This window comes from Eurosta solidaginis, chromosome 2 (assembly GCF_040869045.1).
Source record: "Eurosta solidaginis isolate ZX-2024a chromosome 2, ASM4086904v1, whole genome shotgun sequence".
Classification (NCBI taxonomy): domain Eukaryota; kingdom Metazoa; phylum Arthropoda; class Insecta; order Diptera; family Tephritidae; genus Eurosta; species Eurosta solidaginis.
In genome coordinates, this window is record NC_090320.1 from 152,856,742 (window position 1) to 152,875,669 (window position 18,928).

Here is an 18,928-nt window from a genome sequence, read left to right on the forward strand (position 1 = left end):
CAAGAAAACATTTAAATTTAGGTACATTCGATTATTGAGTACAAAAACAAAAACGTTTAAACAGCAATATATCGGCACTCTGATGTTTGGGAATGCACCTAGCCTTTTGTAGCAATATAGGAGTATTACATATATGGGTGTAAGGTGTTTTTGAAAAAGAGTTTTGAGGTGGCGCGTTTTTGAAAAGCGTTTTGAAATAGAGTGATATTAGACTCAGCAGTCAACCTACTTAAGTACCTAATGTTGTTTAAATTGTTATCTTTTTGCGTATTGTTTTCTTTCAAAGTTATTCATTAATAAACCGTTTATAACGTTTACGAATTTAGAAGTGTTTGCATTTCATACAACAGAGGGTAGTACACTATTACCTTCGTAGCAGAAAAAATATATGCCATATGTATGTGTATCTATTCCTTTAAACTATACCCAAATAGCAAAACCTCAATAGATTTATTTTTTACCGCGTAACGAAGTAAGCCGGGTAGGTACTTGCTAGTATTTTATAATAATGAAAATGAAAACAAAACTATAACAATTGTCAGTCACCGAGCGTCAAAACAAGAGTTTAAAAATAATATCGGTAGCAATAAAAATATAGCATCCCAAAAATTTCTTAATCCTGTTTTTATAGCCTAGACTATAATTACATATTATAATCTACTTTCTTTTAAGGCGAATAAATGTATTAACCATTACGGTCACATCATTTACAGCCGGAGCTTTCATGGATCGCTTTATACAACTACAAAAGTTGCAATGTCTAAATTTGATACTGATGTTTTCCTTCCATATGAAAAACTTACTCAGACCTTGAAAATTGTATCAGATCGCCTTAATCGTCCTCTAACGCTCTCTGAGAAAATATTGTACTCACACATAGATGATCCAAAAAATCAGGACATTGCGCGGGGCACATCTTACTTACGTCTCCGACCAGATCGCGTAGCAATGCAAGATGCTACTGCTCAAATGGCGCTCTTGCAGTTCATTTCATCTGGGTTGAAAAGAGTCGCAGTGCCGTCAACGGTCCATTGTGATCATTTAATTGAAGCTCAAGTTGGTGGCAAAGAGGATTTAGCCCGAGCGAAAGATTTAAATAAAGAGGTATATAAGTTTTTAGCTTCAGCATGCGCCAAGTATGGTCTTGGATTTTGGAAACCTGGTAGTGGAATAATTCATCAAATAATATTGGAAAATTATGCATTTCCTGGGCTTTTGATGATTGGAACTGATTCGCATACACCAAATGGAGGAGGCCTGGGAGGTTTGTGTATTGGTGTAGGAGGTGCAGACGCTGTTGATGTGATGGCAGATATACCCTGGGAACTAAAATGCCCGAAAGTTATTGGAGTGAATCTGACAGGAAAAATCAGTGGATGGACTTCTCCCAAAGACATTATTTTAAAGGTACTTTTTTCATGTAAACTAATTAATTTTCAGGTACTACATATCCATGTCTGAGTGGAATATTTCGTCCCTGCGTTTCAAACTCGCCCCATTATAGCCCTTTTATTAAGTGTTACCTATCTGTCAGAGTTTGTTCGGAGAACCGAAATAGTGTTTTTAGACGGCGTATCAAGAATTATATTGCATGACTCCCTATCTCAGGTAAAAGAACACCCTATCTCATCATACATGCAATCCAATTTCAGCTGATTGTTGGATTATATTGGCTTATTCTGAGATAGAGCCTTTTCGAACTGGCGAACACAAATTTATGTCGCAGAACGCCCATTTGCTCTACACCGCATAAGGCTCATTTACACTATTATGTCTATTGTAACCTCACATTTTCATATTTGTATTTCATTTCATTTGTTTACTTCTTTATCTTTATTGCCTACTCATCATATTCTATATGTACTAAATTCGAATGAATTTGTATGTACATATACATATGTATGTACATTTAACTGTAAAATTGAATTCCATGTATTAATTTGCCATTAAGCGCGTTACTCCGTTTTGCTTGCTGAAACACGATTTAAGCTTGAAACACAATGCCCTGACGCCGCGAAATAAACGCGACGAACATCGCCTTGTCAAAAATAGAATCCCCATAATTACATGAAGGTGAAGACAATGAACGCCAAGAGCGGAATTTACGCGACGTCATTTTGCGACGATAGATTTAATTCTATCGTCGCCGCCGGGCGATGACGACAATTTATGCCAAAGGTGACCATATTTATTTTTTGCTTCAACGCTCACATTAAATTTAAACTAAAAATACATTTATCTCGTTCTTTAAAAAGCACAAACATACATTTCCAAACTCTGGATTAGAATAAATTAATTTGCATGATTATAATAAAGTTTTTCAGTGAGTTCTTTGTGTGAAGTCATTAGTTCCTTCTTCTCTCTTCCTTTGTCCTTTCATATGGTCACCCTTAGTATAGTCAAATCAGCTGTTTGTGTAAAATTATTTTGTGAAAATTTTGTATGCAAATTGAAAATTGAGAAATATAAGTGAATATATCATAGAAAAAGTTAAGGAAAACGATTGTTTATATAATCTTGGTTCTTCAGATTATAAAAATTTAAATAAAAAGCAGTCGATATTTGAAAATATTGGCATAGCATTGACCTTGGATGGTAAGTATTTATATGTTTTGATGTGGGTTCTTCTCATATGTTTAAGTATCCTTTTTAGGAGAAACATGTCGTAAAAAGTGGAAAAGTCTGCGAGACACTTATAAAAGGCGTAAGCGCTGTGCGCTATCTCCTTCCGGGAGCGCCACAGGAAGTGATACAAAAAGTTGGAAATACATGAATGCAATGCAGTTTTTAGACGAATATCCTGATTCAAGAAAGTAAGTACAGGGTTATGTATATTGCCGCGATGGGTTTGAGTGGTTTTCATTACATTTCGCAATTACTACACGTCTAATAATTCCAGGAGTGGTATCAAAAGATGCGTTAGAATTCCCACAATATTTGGTACAGTGATACTCTATATGTAATATAGTGTGATCGGGAATGGGATGTATGTAATAGAAAATAGATTAGATTAGATTATCAATCATTTTTTTTTTTCTTTTTAGAACTGTTGGAAATTGTGATCCTGGCATAACGAACATACTGATGTATATGAAAAGTCAACAGATTACTCAAACTCGTCAAATCGTGAACCACTTATTGTATACGAATCGCAAATAAGCGAAAATTCGACAGATTGTTCCAATTCTCCAAATGCAATTATGGAGGCTACTTTCGAACCGTATATAGTATACGAACCACAGTTAGTTGACGAGAATTCCAAACCTTCAAATGATAAAGCAGCTAGAAGCTATGTCGCTCAGAATAAGAACCGGAAGTCAAAAAAGCAAGCAGATGCCGAAGTTACTTCAGTTTTCAAGGATGTGCTAAAAGAATGCGCAAAAACAATCCAAGAGATAGCTTGTGCCCCTGAGCAGGAAAAAATACGGGATTCAACTTCGCTTTTGTTTGAAAGCTTGGCGAAAACAATTTCCAGTGCCAACTTATCACAGAATAATGTGCGCAATATTGAAAGGAAAGTTGTTGCTTTTGTAGTGTCAAATTGGGTTACTGCATTTAAATCTGGCAACTCCCCATCTAATAAAAAAAACATGCAGCCATGCATGTATGCACTTGGCATTACTGGGTGAGAGAGTCGAATGACGGAGAATTCTGATTGGCTGAATCCTCCGTTAGTCGACTCTATCACGCCATCGCATCATAAGATTTTCCCGTTATGCGTTTTTGCATACCGGCAAAGTTGCTTTGAGGCGTCAGTATTTTTTCTACAGTTTCAGTTTGGATTGAGCCGGCACGACACGAACACGCGAAAAATGAAACGTAAAAGAAATAAAAGTTGTGAACATAAATTAAAAGACTAAAAGCTAAGTGAACGTGTACAAGTTTAAAAAATAGTTATATAAGCAAACAAACGAAAACTACACATTTATTGGAAATTAAAAACTAAATAAAACAAACATAAACCAAATAAAATTAACCATTAAATTAAACAAAGAAAAGAATATATTTTTATTGTTGTGTGTGTGTGCGTGCGTGTGGCTGCGAGCCCAAAGTTGAGTGGCATCAGCATGCCACTTTACATGGCGACCGTGACACAATCTGCAGATTGTAATATAGTGGAAAAACTGGACAGTCTAAAATTTTACATATGTAAAATGCGTGAAGATTGTAATAAATGTGCTGAAAAAAAAAAACACTATGAAGTGCCGTAAAGTGAAACCCAAAATGTGTGGGTATATGCCTCATCATTGGACTCCTTTATTGGACCATTTTCAAAAAATTACTACAAAAGCATAAAATCAATAAATTACAAAAATTGTTCAAGTCCGAAATACTGGCGAAAACAAATCAAAATTTCTACTCAAACTACGAAAATTTACTACATTACTTAATATTAAATCCTAACAAATTTCGACATTTTCAACTAAATACATGGAAACTTAACCCTACGCAAAAAAAATGCAAATATGTCATAAATATCACGAAATTTATACAAACTACTTAACAAATTATCTACAAACAAATTTTCGTAAAACTTTTAAATATAATAAAGCCACGGCAGTTTTGGCTTATATACATATACATATATGCTGGTGTGTACAGCTAACAAAAGCGCTAAAGCCAATCGCATGGTTAACGGCACATAATCACGCCAGAAACAATTTAATATAACGGCGAATAAATAATGGCGCTAAAGCCGTGAAATCAACTTTATCAGCAGAGAAAGAAAAAGTCCGGGATAGCAAACGCCGACAGAGGCATCTCCAACAAAAAAAAAAAAAGCAGCAGCGGAGGATATATTGGCAGCAGTGCAGCACCATGAAAAAGCAGTACCAGAACGGCAGCAGAAAGGGGTAACTGCCGTAAATGTATGTATGTAACCATTTATTTCTATTTCTAATTATTCTTACATATATTTCTACCAACATTGATTAAAATTTGAATAATAATTCAAAGTAAACTATATTTTAAATTTCGAGTTTTGCGTTTTGCCATAAGGCCGATCATAGCAATAAACAACTATATATTTTAAGGTGCCTACTAATAAATTTCAAATGCCCTAACGATACAAATATTCAGCTATTGATTTGCGTTGCAAATTTACTTGAAACTTTAGTGTTTTGGCAATATTTAAAGCAGTTACTTTTCGGAAATATTTGAAATTTAGTGGTTATAATAATATGGAAATTGCATTAAGCTTATAAAACCGTGGATTTTTGTTTATAAGTCATTTAGAAACGCCTACGAAATGGTTTTGAGAAAAATTAAAATAATATTGAATTTATCACAGCAAATCCGTTTCTAAGCCTCTTTAAATCAAAAATTTATTATTTTTATAATAAAATCGTCCTCTGACATGCCAGGAAATGAAATTTTTGCCTTCACATACAAAATTGAATTTAACTTGGAAACAATAAAATATTTTCATTCATTTCGTTCGATTGCTATAGGAATTATAGAAACATTTTGGAAATTTTATTAAAAGCGGTGCGTCCGTGATATAATATACGTTATACTTTTCATACCTTCAATATAAAGCGATGTGGTCGTAAACATCGCCGTATATTCGGAAAAATTTTGGTTAGGCTTGTGAAAACAAGTGCGGTTTTTTATATTTTTTCCAATAGTCCAAAAAAAAATATACCAGCCTGTTTCGGTTTTCACAAAATAAAAGAAAACCGGAACACGCTTGCCTATTTCCTTTTGCAAAGCCCATTCTGGGGGGCGAGAAACCACAGACCAAGTGTCCTTTTTAGGACAGCCTGTCCATTGGTTAGCTAGCGGGGCTAACCTAGTGGGGGACAGTCGGTAAGTCCGACTAAGTTCGGCACGGAAGGGGGGTAGGCATTTCTCTAGCCTATAATTTAGAGAAAATCCGCAGACCGGATGTTCCTTTGTTTTCAAAAAAAAACAAATTATATAATTTTCTTAACCAGACTTACCATTTTATAAAATTCATACCAAACGCGACAAATATTAACAGGATTTTCAAATAATACTCGGATTTACAAAATTCTTACCCGATTTACAAAAATTTTTTTTTTTTCTTTCTTTTAAAATAATTTTCAATAAAATTACCCTGTTTCAAACACATGTCCGATTCTGAGGGCAATTCCAGCGATAAATCAAGCCCTATAGGAGGGTGTTCACTAGCTCGTCAAGAAGATTTTTTAGGATTTAATGACTCAGATATCGCAGAAAATAATACTTCAAATTTTCAGTCAGTAACTAATATTATAAACACTCAGCCTTCAGCAAATTCGTCTAATAATTCAGACAACCTACTAACTAGCACTTCCAATTTTCAGTCAGGAACTGACTTTTCCAATTCTCACTCTACTTCAAATTCTTCTAATTTGCCTTCAACAAATAATTCTTCAGATTTACAATCGAATAACAATATTTCAATCATGGCAACCTCAGAACAGAAAAAGGTGTTCATTACCAGTTGCGCCTCAATTATTAGGGACAACTACAGCGGCGATCCACTGGCATTAGAATCTTTTATCGACAAAATAAAATTAATTGAAATCTTCTCAGATGAAAATTTAAATAGTACTTTTATTGCATTTTTGAAATCCAAACTTGAGGGAAAAGCGCGCGAAGCATTACCAACCGTAATAAATTCAGTCGATGACATAAAGACTGCCTTGAGAAATAGAATAAAACCCGACAACTCGAAAGTTGTTTCTGGTAAAATCGCGTCTTTACATGTCATCAATAATAATTACTCAGACTTTGCTAAGCGCGTTGAAGAACTATCCGACGCATTGGAACGTTCTTTGATTATTGAAGGTATGACACAAGCCAAGGCACATGAAATGGCCGTAGAGCAAACAGTGAATGTGTGCAGGTTGAACACTCGTTCAGAATTGGTCAAATCCATCCTGGCTTCAACTACCTTCAGTGATTCAAAAGACGTAGTTGCAAAAATGATAGTCGAACGTAATAATGAGGTAAAAGAGAGACAAGTACTAGCATTCCGTACTCGTGGTAATTGGCAAAATAGTTTTCGAGGAAATTATAGAGGTAATAATTTCAATAATAGATACAACAATCCAAATGCGAGATTCAACAATAAAAATAGAAATAATTACAACAATAATAATTACGGGTACAATAATTCTAATAGAGGTAATAATGACAGATATAGCACTAATAGAAACAATCAGCCTAGTAGTAGTAACGATCTGGCTAATAATAATAATAGACGTTCAAATTCACGAAGTAATGCCAATGTACGCGCTTTAAACGTGAACGACCCTCAGGAGCGAACACTGGGGGATCGGAATCACGATTTAGACAATTAAACGAATCTTCTTCAAAAATATTAAAATCCATCTACTGCTTGAACCTTAATTATTCAGATTTTATTGAACTTCAATGTAGCGATTCCTACAAACCATGTACTTTTCTAGTAGATTCTCAAGCAGATATTTCTTTAATCAAAATTTCAAGTTTATCTCAAAGTTGTAACTTTAATACTAACGAAATAACCAACATAACAGGCGTAACGCCTGAAACAATTTCAACTTTAGGAACCTTAAAAACCAACTTAATTGCATATAAATTCTTAATACCGCATACTTTACATGTAGTTAACGACGATTTCAATATACCTTCAGACGGAATACTCGGCAAAGACTTTTTAAAATTTAATAAATGCATTATTAATTACGCAAGCGATAGCATAACTATTAATACCGGATTAGATAACGCAAATATACCAATTTTACACGGCACGAGTACCGATTCTTTAGTTATTCCTCCGAGATGTGAAGTTTATCGGTTATTTAAATTACCAAAATGCGATAATCCTGTTTTTGTAGACTCGCAAGAAATCTGTAATGGTGTTTTTACGGCAAAGTGCATTGTTGACACAAATAATCCAGTTATAAAAATTTTAAATATTACTGACGAAGTAAAACATGTCAACAATTGCAATATCGTAACGGAAGATATCACCAACTACAATGTCTACAAAATCAATGAAACTTCAAAAGATCAAAAACGCTTAGAGGAATTAACGAAAATTTTGAAAAATCAAATGCCGGGTTATGCTCAAAAACAATTACTAGATTTATGCTTAAAATATGCCGATGTATTCGCTTTAAAAACTGATCGTATGACTTTAAATAACTTTTACGAACAAAAGCTACGTTTAACTGATAAAAATCCAGTCTATATAAAAAATTATCGTTTACCATATACACAACGTGAAGAAATTAATAAACAAGTCGAAAATTTAATGCGAAATGATTTAATAGAACCCAGCTTTTCTAATTATAACAGCCCTTTAATTTTAGTGCCGAAAAAGGATCCTACAGGCCAAAAGTCTTACCGTATGTGCGTTGATTTCAGAGCAGTCAACAAAAAGCTTATCGCAGACAAATTTCCGTTGGCACGCGTAGACGACATACTCGACAATCTTGGCAGAGCCAAATATTTTTCGACTTTAGATCTTTTTTCTGGTTTTCACCAAATACCACTTCATGTTAATTCTAGAGACGTTACATCTTTCAGTACAGATCGAGGAGCTTTTCGTTGGAAAGTTTTACCTTTCGGTTTAAATATAGCACCAAACTCTTTTTCACGTATGATGTCATTAGCATTTTCAGGCATTTCGCCAAATCAAGCTTTTATGTACATTGACGATGTTATCGTCATCGGATGTAGCGAGACACATCACCTCAAAAATTTAGAAAAAGTTTTCGAAACTTGTAGAAAATTCAATTTAAAGTTAAACCCCAACAAATGCAATTTCCTTCGTTCTGAAGTAACTTTTTTAGGCCATAAATGCACCTCCAAAGGCCTGCTGCCAGATGACTCAAAAATAGACGCAATTAAAAAATACACTAAGCCTAAAGACAAGGACGCTGTTAGGCGGTTCGTTGCATTTGCAAATTATTATAGGCGTTTTATACCTAACTTTGCGTCACTGGCAGCCCCTTTAAATCGTCTAAATCGGAAAAAAGTTGAATTTGTTTGGGATGATGCTTGCGAAAATGCTTTCGAAAAATTAAGATTATCATTAATGTCTCCGCAATTATTACAATACCCTGATTTTTCAAAAGAATTTATTATCAATGTAGATGCATCTAAGAGTGGTTGTGGCGCTATATTAAGCCAAAAGCATGGAGATAATGACTTACCGATTTGCTTTGCATCAAAATCTTTCAATAAAGCCGAACAGAAAAAGGCAATCATAGAATTAGAACTTTTAGCAATACATTTTGCTATAAAACATTTTCGGCCGTATGTCTACGGTACACATTTCACGGTAAAATCAGACCATAGACCATTAGTTTATCTATTCAATATGAAAGATCCTTCCTCGAAACTCTCTAGAATCAGATTAGATTTATCAGAATACAATTTTACAATTGAATATATCAAAGGAAAATCGAATGTTGTGGCTGATGCTCTTTCGCGTATAAGTATAGACGAGATTAAAGATTCGACAAAACACGTTTTAGCCGTTAAAACGCGATCACAAACTAAACAACAAGAATTACAAAATGAAAAAATAAGTTTAAATGATACGACCTCTAACGATAATAAAGTACAAGTTTATGATAAATTTTCATACGATTTTTCAAAAAAGATACCGCGAGTAAAATCAACAATACAATATAATAAACATAAGGAGATTTTCAATTTACAAATTTATGCGCATTTAAAACATAAAAAATATAATTTACTTAATATCGTGACTGCTAACGAAATAACGAATTTAGATGAGTTACTTTCGAGGCTGGAAAAAGCAGCCGACAATCACAATATTAAACAATTAGAATGGCCAAAAAATGATATCTTTTTCAATAATTTTTCAATTACGAATTTTAAAATCCGCGGAAATGAAATTTTAAAATCATTACAAATAATATTGACGGACCCTGTAGAGACCGTAACAGACAAGGAACAGAAGCAAAAACTTATGACAATTTATCACGAAGATCCATTGTTAGGAGGTCATTGCGGAACAAAAAGGTTATATGCCAAATTAAGAACTAAATATTACTGGAAAAACATGACACGTGATATAGCGAAATTTGTGAAAAATTGCAATAAATGTCTTTTAAATAAAGTGAGACCAAAAACAAAAGAAAATCTTGTCCTTACTCCAACACCCTGTAAACCATTTGACATAGTGATTATCGATACAATAGGTCCACTTCCAGAATCAAACTATGGTAACAAGTTCGCTGTTACTATGATTTGTGACTTTTCTAAATACCTGGTAACAGTAGCTGTACCAGATAAATCAGCAAAAACTATCGCATGTGCTATTTTTGAAACCTTTATACTAACATATGGTACAATGAGAGCCATTAGATCCGATTTAGGGACGGAATACAAAAATGAATTATTCTCGGAATTAACAAAACTTTTAAAAATTAATCATGATTTCTCAACAGCTTATCACCACGAAACTGTTGGTACTGTTGAAAGAAACCATAGAGTCTTTAACGAATATTTACGTGCATATCTAGATGAAACGTATTCAGATTGGGATACGTATTTGAAGTATTTTACATTTTTACATAATACTACAAGTAGTTCGGTTTTTGATAATAAATTTACTCCTTTCGAATTAATATTTGGCAGAAAATCTACAATGCCACATGAATTACAAAAGGAACAAATCGATCCGATCTATAATGTAGAAAATTATACAAAAGAACTAAAATATAGAATGCAAAAATCTCATAAAATGGCAAGAAATTTGATTAATAAACATAAAATTAGAAATAAAGAATTATACGATAAAACTGCTAAGCCTTTAGAAATTAAAATTAATGATAGGGTTTTAGTTGAAACAGAACCGAGAAATAAACATAGAAATATATATCAAGGTCCCTACATGATAAAGAATATCGATGGACCAAATGTAAAAATTTTTGATGAAATTAATAAAATTGAAAAAATTGTACACAAAAATCGTATACAAAAAATTAATTAAATTGATAGCCGAAAATAATCTTTAAATATAAACCTACTTTAAGAACATGCCAATGAAGGCCAAACTAAACAACCTGTTAATGTTAATTTTTAATACGGCCTAATGTACAATATTTATATGTTAAATTGTAATACTTAATAAATATATATTTTACTCAATTTAATAATAAGCATACATTTAAAAAAAATAGTAACGGCTCACTTCAAACTGAAAACATTATTTTTTACATATTTCATTTTCTTATAAATTTATATCTTAACCCTAGTAAAGCCTAAAGAAGAATGTGGCAAGACTGATCACCTTGCCAAATTCTTCTTTTCTAAAGGGGGATGATGTAGTGTCAAATTGGGTTACTGCATTTAAATCTGGCAACTCCCCATCTAATAAAAAAAACATGCAGCCATGCATGTATGCACTTGGCATTACTGGGTGAGAGAGTCGAATGACGGAGAATTCTGATTGGCTGAATCCTCCGTTAGTCGACTCTATCACGCCATCGCATCATAAGATTTTCCCGTTATGCGTTTTTGCATACCGGCAAAGTTGCTTTGAGGCGTCAGTATTTTTTCTACAGTTTCAGTTTGGATTGAGCCGGCACGACACGAACACGCGAAAAATGAAACGTAAAAGAAATAAAAGTTGTGAACATAAATTAAAAGACTAAAAGCTAAGTGAACGTGTACAAGTTTAAAAAATAGTTATATAAGCAAACAAACGAAAACTACACATTTATTGGAAATTAAAAACTAAATAAAACAAACATAAACCAAATAAAATTAACCATTAAATTAAACAAAGAAAAGAATATATTTTTATTGTTGTGTGTGTGTGCGTGCGTGTGGCTGCGAGCCCAAAGTTGAGTGGCATCAGCATGCCACTTTACACTTTAGTTTATGAAGAACTAGGAAAGACAAGTGTTCAATAATTTCACGTCTTTAGCTGATAGGTAAACAGTCGTAAGTCCAAAAAATATATTTTGAGAAATGAGAAAAACAAGTACCTCAATGACAATGACAATGGCAATACATCGTAAAGTTCGAAGTGTAGGCAACCAACAATATCTGAGCTAAGATCTTTTGCCAGAAGGTCAAGAAGCCATAATAAAATTGAAAAATGGTACTAGTTCCATTTGGACTAAAAGTGGAGTTGCGACTGCTTACCTCTCATTACAGACATATCGTTAGCTTAATGCACAAAGAACCTAACCAACATATTTGAAATTTGTACGAGTAGCGAATCACATTTTATTTTCGCGTTCACAAAACATAGTATGGCATTTCAAAAGTGGCTATGGTTCTAACCCTTTAAACTTTTTGTCAGGGCGTTTTTTAATATATACCAAAGTCTGCGAAAAATGTAGTATCAAAAAGTCCGTTGGTTAGGGCCTTTGTTAATTAAGCTAACGATATTTATGTATACCAGTTATTCCCAACGGCACTGTATGTCATTTTGGGTCATATGTTGCCTTTATACAGAGAATGGAGACCAAATTCGAGCGTTGAAGTATGCAATTTAATAACCTATCGGTATTGAATAACGTATATTCTATAGTTCAAATTTGTGCAAAACATTGAAATTTTATTTAAAACTTGATAGCAACTAAATATACATCTTTCTCTTTTGCTATATGCACAATTTTCAAGTAATTCAACTTACATACACTTTTGCTCACGCAGTTAACCCATAGTAATTTTATTATTCGTAATTCAGGTTTTATTTCGTTTCATAAAGCAATTACGTAACTTATCAAAAAATACTACAAAACTTCTAATTTGTACATGGGTCCTTTTATGATAAAAATGTATTTTGTGTTTATATGTATTGCCGATCTAGGACCTTGGGGCGTTTTATCAGGGAAATCCTGAAACGTTTGTAACTTTCGCTATTGCTTTGCTAGTTTGGAAGTATGCTATAATTTTTCTGAGGGATAACAGCTCCTGTACAAAAATTATGAATAGTTGCATAGATTAAAATATAAGTTTGGAAATTAATTATACATATTTTGCTAAACTTGTATGGAGCGAATTTAATGCGCAACAATAGACCTTTGTGAGAAAAAAATTCATTTTGCCATAAAAGTAGATGCAAATCAAAACTGGACGTATTAATTGACAGTTTTATGTTACTTCGAGTAATGAAATTTTACTACTTGATGGTAAATGTGTGTGTGTGTATTGTAAAGACATACAGCAGTGAAAAGAAAAATAGCAGTGGCAATCAAATTAAATTCGCCAATTAAATTCTTTTTTTTCGATATTTGAAGAAAAAGCTTCAATGAATTTTGTTGCTAAAACTATGCAAACCATTCGCAAAAAAGTTTACAAAAAATTCAAAAATTCGAGAGAATTTTACAAAAATTTCAAAGCTTTTATTAGAGTTCTCTTAATCTCTTTGAGTATGCAGCCTTCTAGTCCTATCAATTTTAGCCTAACAAAATTATAGGTCTCTCAGAATTCGGATTGATTTTCGAAACTTTTTTTCCCGACACGCATTTGGATATAAAAAAGTAATTGTTTCACGTTTTGTATAGAGGAAAATCTAAAACACCCTTCGAGAGACCTATAACTTTGTTAGACTAAAATTGATTGCACTACAAGGCTGCATACTTAAAGAAATTCAGAGAACTCTAATAAAAGCTTTGAAATTTTTGTAAAATTCTCTCGAATTTTCGAATTTTTCGTAAACTTTTTTGCGAATGGTTTGCAAAGTTTTAGCAACAAAATTCATTGAAGCTTTTTCTTCAAATATCGAAAAAAAGGGATTTAATTGGCGAATTTAATTTGATTGCCACTGCTATTTTTCTGTTCGCTGCTGTTAATACAGAATACTTATTTAAATTAACTTATTAAATATTAAAAATATTACATTTTGAATGATTGAATTATAAAAATTTCCAAATATATATTGAAAATTTAGTATGCAGTATAATTCATTTTATCGAGATTTTTAAAAACATTTAAATTAACATATTTCATACTAAATATTACATTTTGAATGATTGAATGATAAAATGAATTATACTGCATACTAAATTTTCAATATATATTTGGAAATTTTTATAGATATTTTTAAAAACATTTAAATTAACATATTTCATACTAAATATTACATTTTGAATGATTGAATGATAAAATGAATTATACTGCATACTAAATTTTCAAAATATATATAATTTTCAATATATAGATATATATATACGATCTATGAATGCGATAAGAATGAGTAACCTCAGTACAAATAAAAGATAATTATTTAACATTATCTCTACAAAATTTAAAGGCTAATATAGCAACGTAAATAAATACTGTGTGTTTCTTTCTAAATTGAGGAAAACCGTTTATTGGCTGGATACATAACAAGGCTAAATATTATTTCGGAAAAAGCACCAAATGACACCTTATGTGGAAAAATATAGTTTTGAATAGTCGCTCGATTAGTTAATAAAGGATTTTCCGTACAAATTTCCAATTATAAGAATTGTATTAGCCATTCAGGCCCTCTTGAGAAGTAGGTGGCACCCTCCGAAAACGCTAATATTATTATTTTTTAGCTCCCGTTGGCAGTGAAGTCCAATAATTGGTACATATCGACAGGTGGCAACAAATAGGAGATTTCATATAAGGACTAAATGAGAGTGGAACTCTAAAACGTATCAGTAAAAAGACGAAAACAAGTTTTGTAAAAAGAAAGACAGCTCATTCAAACTTAATACAAAAGCTGTAGGATAAGAGGACATTTTACTGCACTTAAATTTTTCCAACCCTAGTTTACCGTATATTTTAAAGCTTCACTTTTAATATTATAAGATTTGGTAAAATAAAAAACGTAGCTACATATGTCCGCATTGGTATTTTAAGGTACGTTTGCGGATTTCACACAGATCGCATTGGCCTTTCTAGTAAGTATTCCGCTAGTTCCTCTCTCAAACTAAATGCTTCATTTGTTGATCGATTGGAATGAGCAATTTGAATAGATGTCATTCTTGTTGAAAGTTGTCCACAATCGAAATTCCCATTTTCATCACTGCTGGCTCTGTTCGGATCGAAGTATCCACTACTACTGTCAAGCATTAAATAATTGTGCAAGACTATAGTTGCTAAAACAATTTTGTCCACATTTTCTCGAGCAGCGTGAATCGTTGTATGAAGAATTCTCCATCACCAAAGGTGTTTTCAATGTGCACTCGTACGGAGGATAACCTTTTGTTATAATTTCGTTTGGCGGGTGACAAATTTCGACCAGGGTAAGGGCGCATGAGATTAGGCTTCAGAGGAAATGCGCTGTCACCGACGAAAAAATATGGAAATATTTGGTCCGTACCTATTTGAAATATGGCATCAATTAACTGAAACCTTATCTGTTATAAACATTTTACCTGGAAGGTTATCTGGGGGAGGAATTTCCAGGTCGTTTCTTAGAATCATGTTACCAAATACGCTTCGTGCCAAAATTCCCCCATCGCTTTGGCTTCCCAACGCACCAACGTCTACAAATGAAAACGTATAGCTATCATCGCATATTGCAATCAGAACTACACTGAATGTCTTTTTGTAATTAAAAAAGATTGAACCACTACGTTTGGGGCAAACTACTTTCACATGTTTTCCGTCCACCGCGCCGAGACAATGGGGCATTCCAGTTTTTGCATAGAACCTGTCCAAAATATAATATATGAGTATATATAGTTACTAAATACCATACTTCAATTGGAGCAAACCTGTCTGCAATGTTTTTCAATTCGGTTTGATTTGGTTGGGTAAGGTAAATTTCGCGTAGTCCATGCCAAATTGCATCGCATGTCTCGTATATTATTTTCCTAACTGTAGAAACACCCAATTTATATGACCAAGCTAAATACTGTGGATTACAGCCTTGTGCCAAGAACCTGTTGAAACTCCATTTTTACACAGATATATAGTTTATAAAGTTACTTACATCAAAGTGATACCCAAACGGATTTCTTCACTTATTGGTTCTCTTATGGAAAAACGTTGAAGTCGCTCTCGTAACAAATTCACTAGCGCATTAAACTTTGCAACATTCATACGTGTTGCCTTGAAGAAATGTTCTTCATCTGAGAGTTTCAATTGTGCGAAGGAAGTTTCGTGGAAGCTCAGAGTCTTCCTTGTACGATTAACTGGCCGCACCCACCATCGCCACTTCAACTGCTGGCACACCTCGCGATATATTTTCACCATTACAAAAATGATGTTTATAATTTTAAAAATTTTCAACAAACGGCCTCTGTTATTCATTTTTTGTATATACTGCTAATGCTGACCTTAAATTGAATTCATTTCCCACAAGAAATGGTCACTAATATAAGAAATTATTTTCCATTGAAGAAATGACAGAAAATGTCAGAAAATATCGCCGCCGCTGTCTATTGTGTTTAACTGGACGAAATATCTGAGCGTAAATTTGAAAAATGTCATCGCCTGACGCGGCGTATATCGTCGTCGCTCGGCATTGTGTTTACAGCTTTAGTCGTTGGCCAGCAAACGGAAAAAAAACAGCAAAATAAACCCAACTCGCTACACATCACGCACGACAAGCTATATTTGAACGCTAAAAATATACTGTTACTAATAAACCTATTGCTTATTTATGTATGTTTAATGGTGTGTTCAGTTTATACTTATATTTAAGAATTCATGAGCTTAACACCGGCTTATAATAATTGAATTTCAATTATTATGTTTTCTAAGAGAAACATTTACTGGCATATTGCAATGGAGCCATTTCGAAAACCGCCAACGTAATAATCATCAGCCAATTTTGTAATGTTATCAAAGGTTTCACCGGGTTTCGAACCGTGAATCACATGGTGAAACTGCAGTAGCCTTTAACCACTAGGCCATCCTGATGGTATTTGTTTTCATGTTTAATTCAGTTTTTCTCATTTCTACACTAACAACACAATTGAGACATTTTGTCCCTATATTGATTTGTGTGCATGTAGATTTGTTTTTTGTAAATTCTTCTTCGTTGCGAATGAGAATCTTTGTAAACTCGGACTCAGTTGTACATATTTATGTATGTTTGTTTAATGGTGTGTTCAGTTTATAATTATATTTAAGAATTCATGAGCTTAACACCGGCTTATTATAATTACAAAACTGCCTGATGATGATTACGTTGGTGGTTTTCGAAATGGGTCCATCGCAATATCCCATTAAATGTTTCTTTTCAGTTTCTATTAGAAAACATAATAATTGAAATTCAATTATTATAAGCCGGTGTTAAGCTCACGAATTCTTAAATATAAGTAAAAACTGAACACACCATTAAACAAACATACATAAATATGTACAACTGAGCCCGAGTTTACAAAGCTTCTCATTCGCAACGAAGAAGAACTTTACAAAAACAAATCTACATGGCACACAAATCAATATAGAGACGAAATGGTTAAAGGCTACTGCAGTTTCACCATGTGATTCACGGTTCGAATCCCGGTGAAACCTTTGATAACATTACAAAATTGCCTGATGATGATTACGTTGGCGGTTTTCGAAATGGGTCCATCGCAATACGCCAGTAAATGTTTCTTTCTTTTCAGTTTCTCTTAGAAAACATAATAATTGAAATTCAATTATTATAAGCCGGTGTTAAGTTCCTATTGCTTATTATTTGGAAGGTGTGGAACGTTAAATTTGCTCATCCAGACCAACGACATTCCACTACTTTCTTTTTTCATATTATGGTACATTAATAGTAACTAGCACCGCCTGTGGTCGAAATTCGACCACCTTGTGTTTCTTTATACTCACCCTATATCCAGTCCGTTAATGCGTTAATAGTTGAGCAGTAAGGGGAAAATAGCAGCCTCACTCAGTAGTAGTGGAAATAGAGCTGAAAATAATTACACAATAATTTAAAAGTTATTGGTGAAAATACTTTTAGCTTCAGCTTAGTGCAAGAACATTTTCGGTTCTTTATTTTGATTAAAAAACAGAAATCTTTCAATATTTTGCACTATTTTTAGTTTAGCGCAGATAACCAGCGAAGTGAGTGATCATGAACAAAAACGCTTCAGTAAAATTTTGAAGAATTAGTGGAGAAAGGCTGCACGCTAAGCTAAAAAATTACATGCACACACATTTTTCAAATATTATGTAATTCTTAAGAAAGTGTAATGGATCCAAAGCCTTAAACTACTCATATAGATTATGAGATATATATCACCAGCATAGTTAGATTAGTAATAAACGAGCCGGACCCGTGCGCATCTTGCGCAACCGATATAAAATTCTATTATCAAATATCAACAGAAATCAGCTGTTCTATCAATCAATTAAAACTTACAGCTTGCGCTCCCATCTAGCGTATGGTAGCAACAGTTCAAATATTCACAATAGTGCCATAGTACAAATAGATTTCTTTGTGTGTTCACAATTGTTTATTTTTAACAAATTATTTTAATAAAATATAGCTAAACAAAAGCACTACGACCAAAATTGCCCCAAGCCCGCTAATAGTTCGAATCTCCATCTTTACAACCAAAACTTTATTTATAAATTTGGACTCCAAATAAGAACGAAAAATAACGGGATTTTTGCTTTTTTTTTGATATTTTTGCTCATATATATTGAGTATTTGAAGTAAGAAGGCAGAGGAGTGGCCGTAAAATGCATTGATTAATTTGCAAAATTCTTGTTGAATATTAAGCTTCATATTTCTTTTAAGTGAACACTTTTATGTAATTTTTTTGATGGATTCTAAGCTCGAAGGTAATTAAAATTTTTTAATAGTAATTCTTTCGCAATTAGAGTATTTTCAATATATTTAACATTCCGTTATTAAGAAGAAAAGGTATTTTTTCTCTATATTTTTGACTTTAGGGACAAAAAAGTTACATACATCCGCGGACATCCGGGCTAAATTTTACATATGTTATAGTCGCAAGTATTCTCTAATAGTCGAAAGAAAAAACCATTGCGAATTCTTTGCACATATATTTAA

At 33.1% G+C, this 18,928-nt stretch overlaps 1 protein-coding gene and 1 pseudogene across 2 annotated transcripts in view; one reads left to right on the forward strand and one right to left on the reverse strand.

Moving 5' to 3' along the window:
- mAcon1 (Mitochondrial aconitase 1) overlaps positions 1–18,928 on the forward strand; it is a 182,101-nt gene that overhangs the window by 114,917 nt on the left and 48,256 nt on the right. The window contains exon 2 of one of the 2 annotated variants that reach the window (XM_067766339.1): positions 673–1,407. In XM_067766339.1, the coding sequence (XP_067622440.1) occupies positions 673–1,407 (735 nt within the window). The remainder of the gene's footprint in view (positions 1–672; positions 1,408–18,928) is intronic. The other variant, XM_067766340.1, reaches the window with a different exon arrangement.
- On the reverse strand, positions 14,667–16,349 carry LOC137242417 (uncharacterized; annotated as a pseudogene).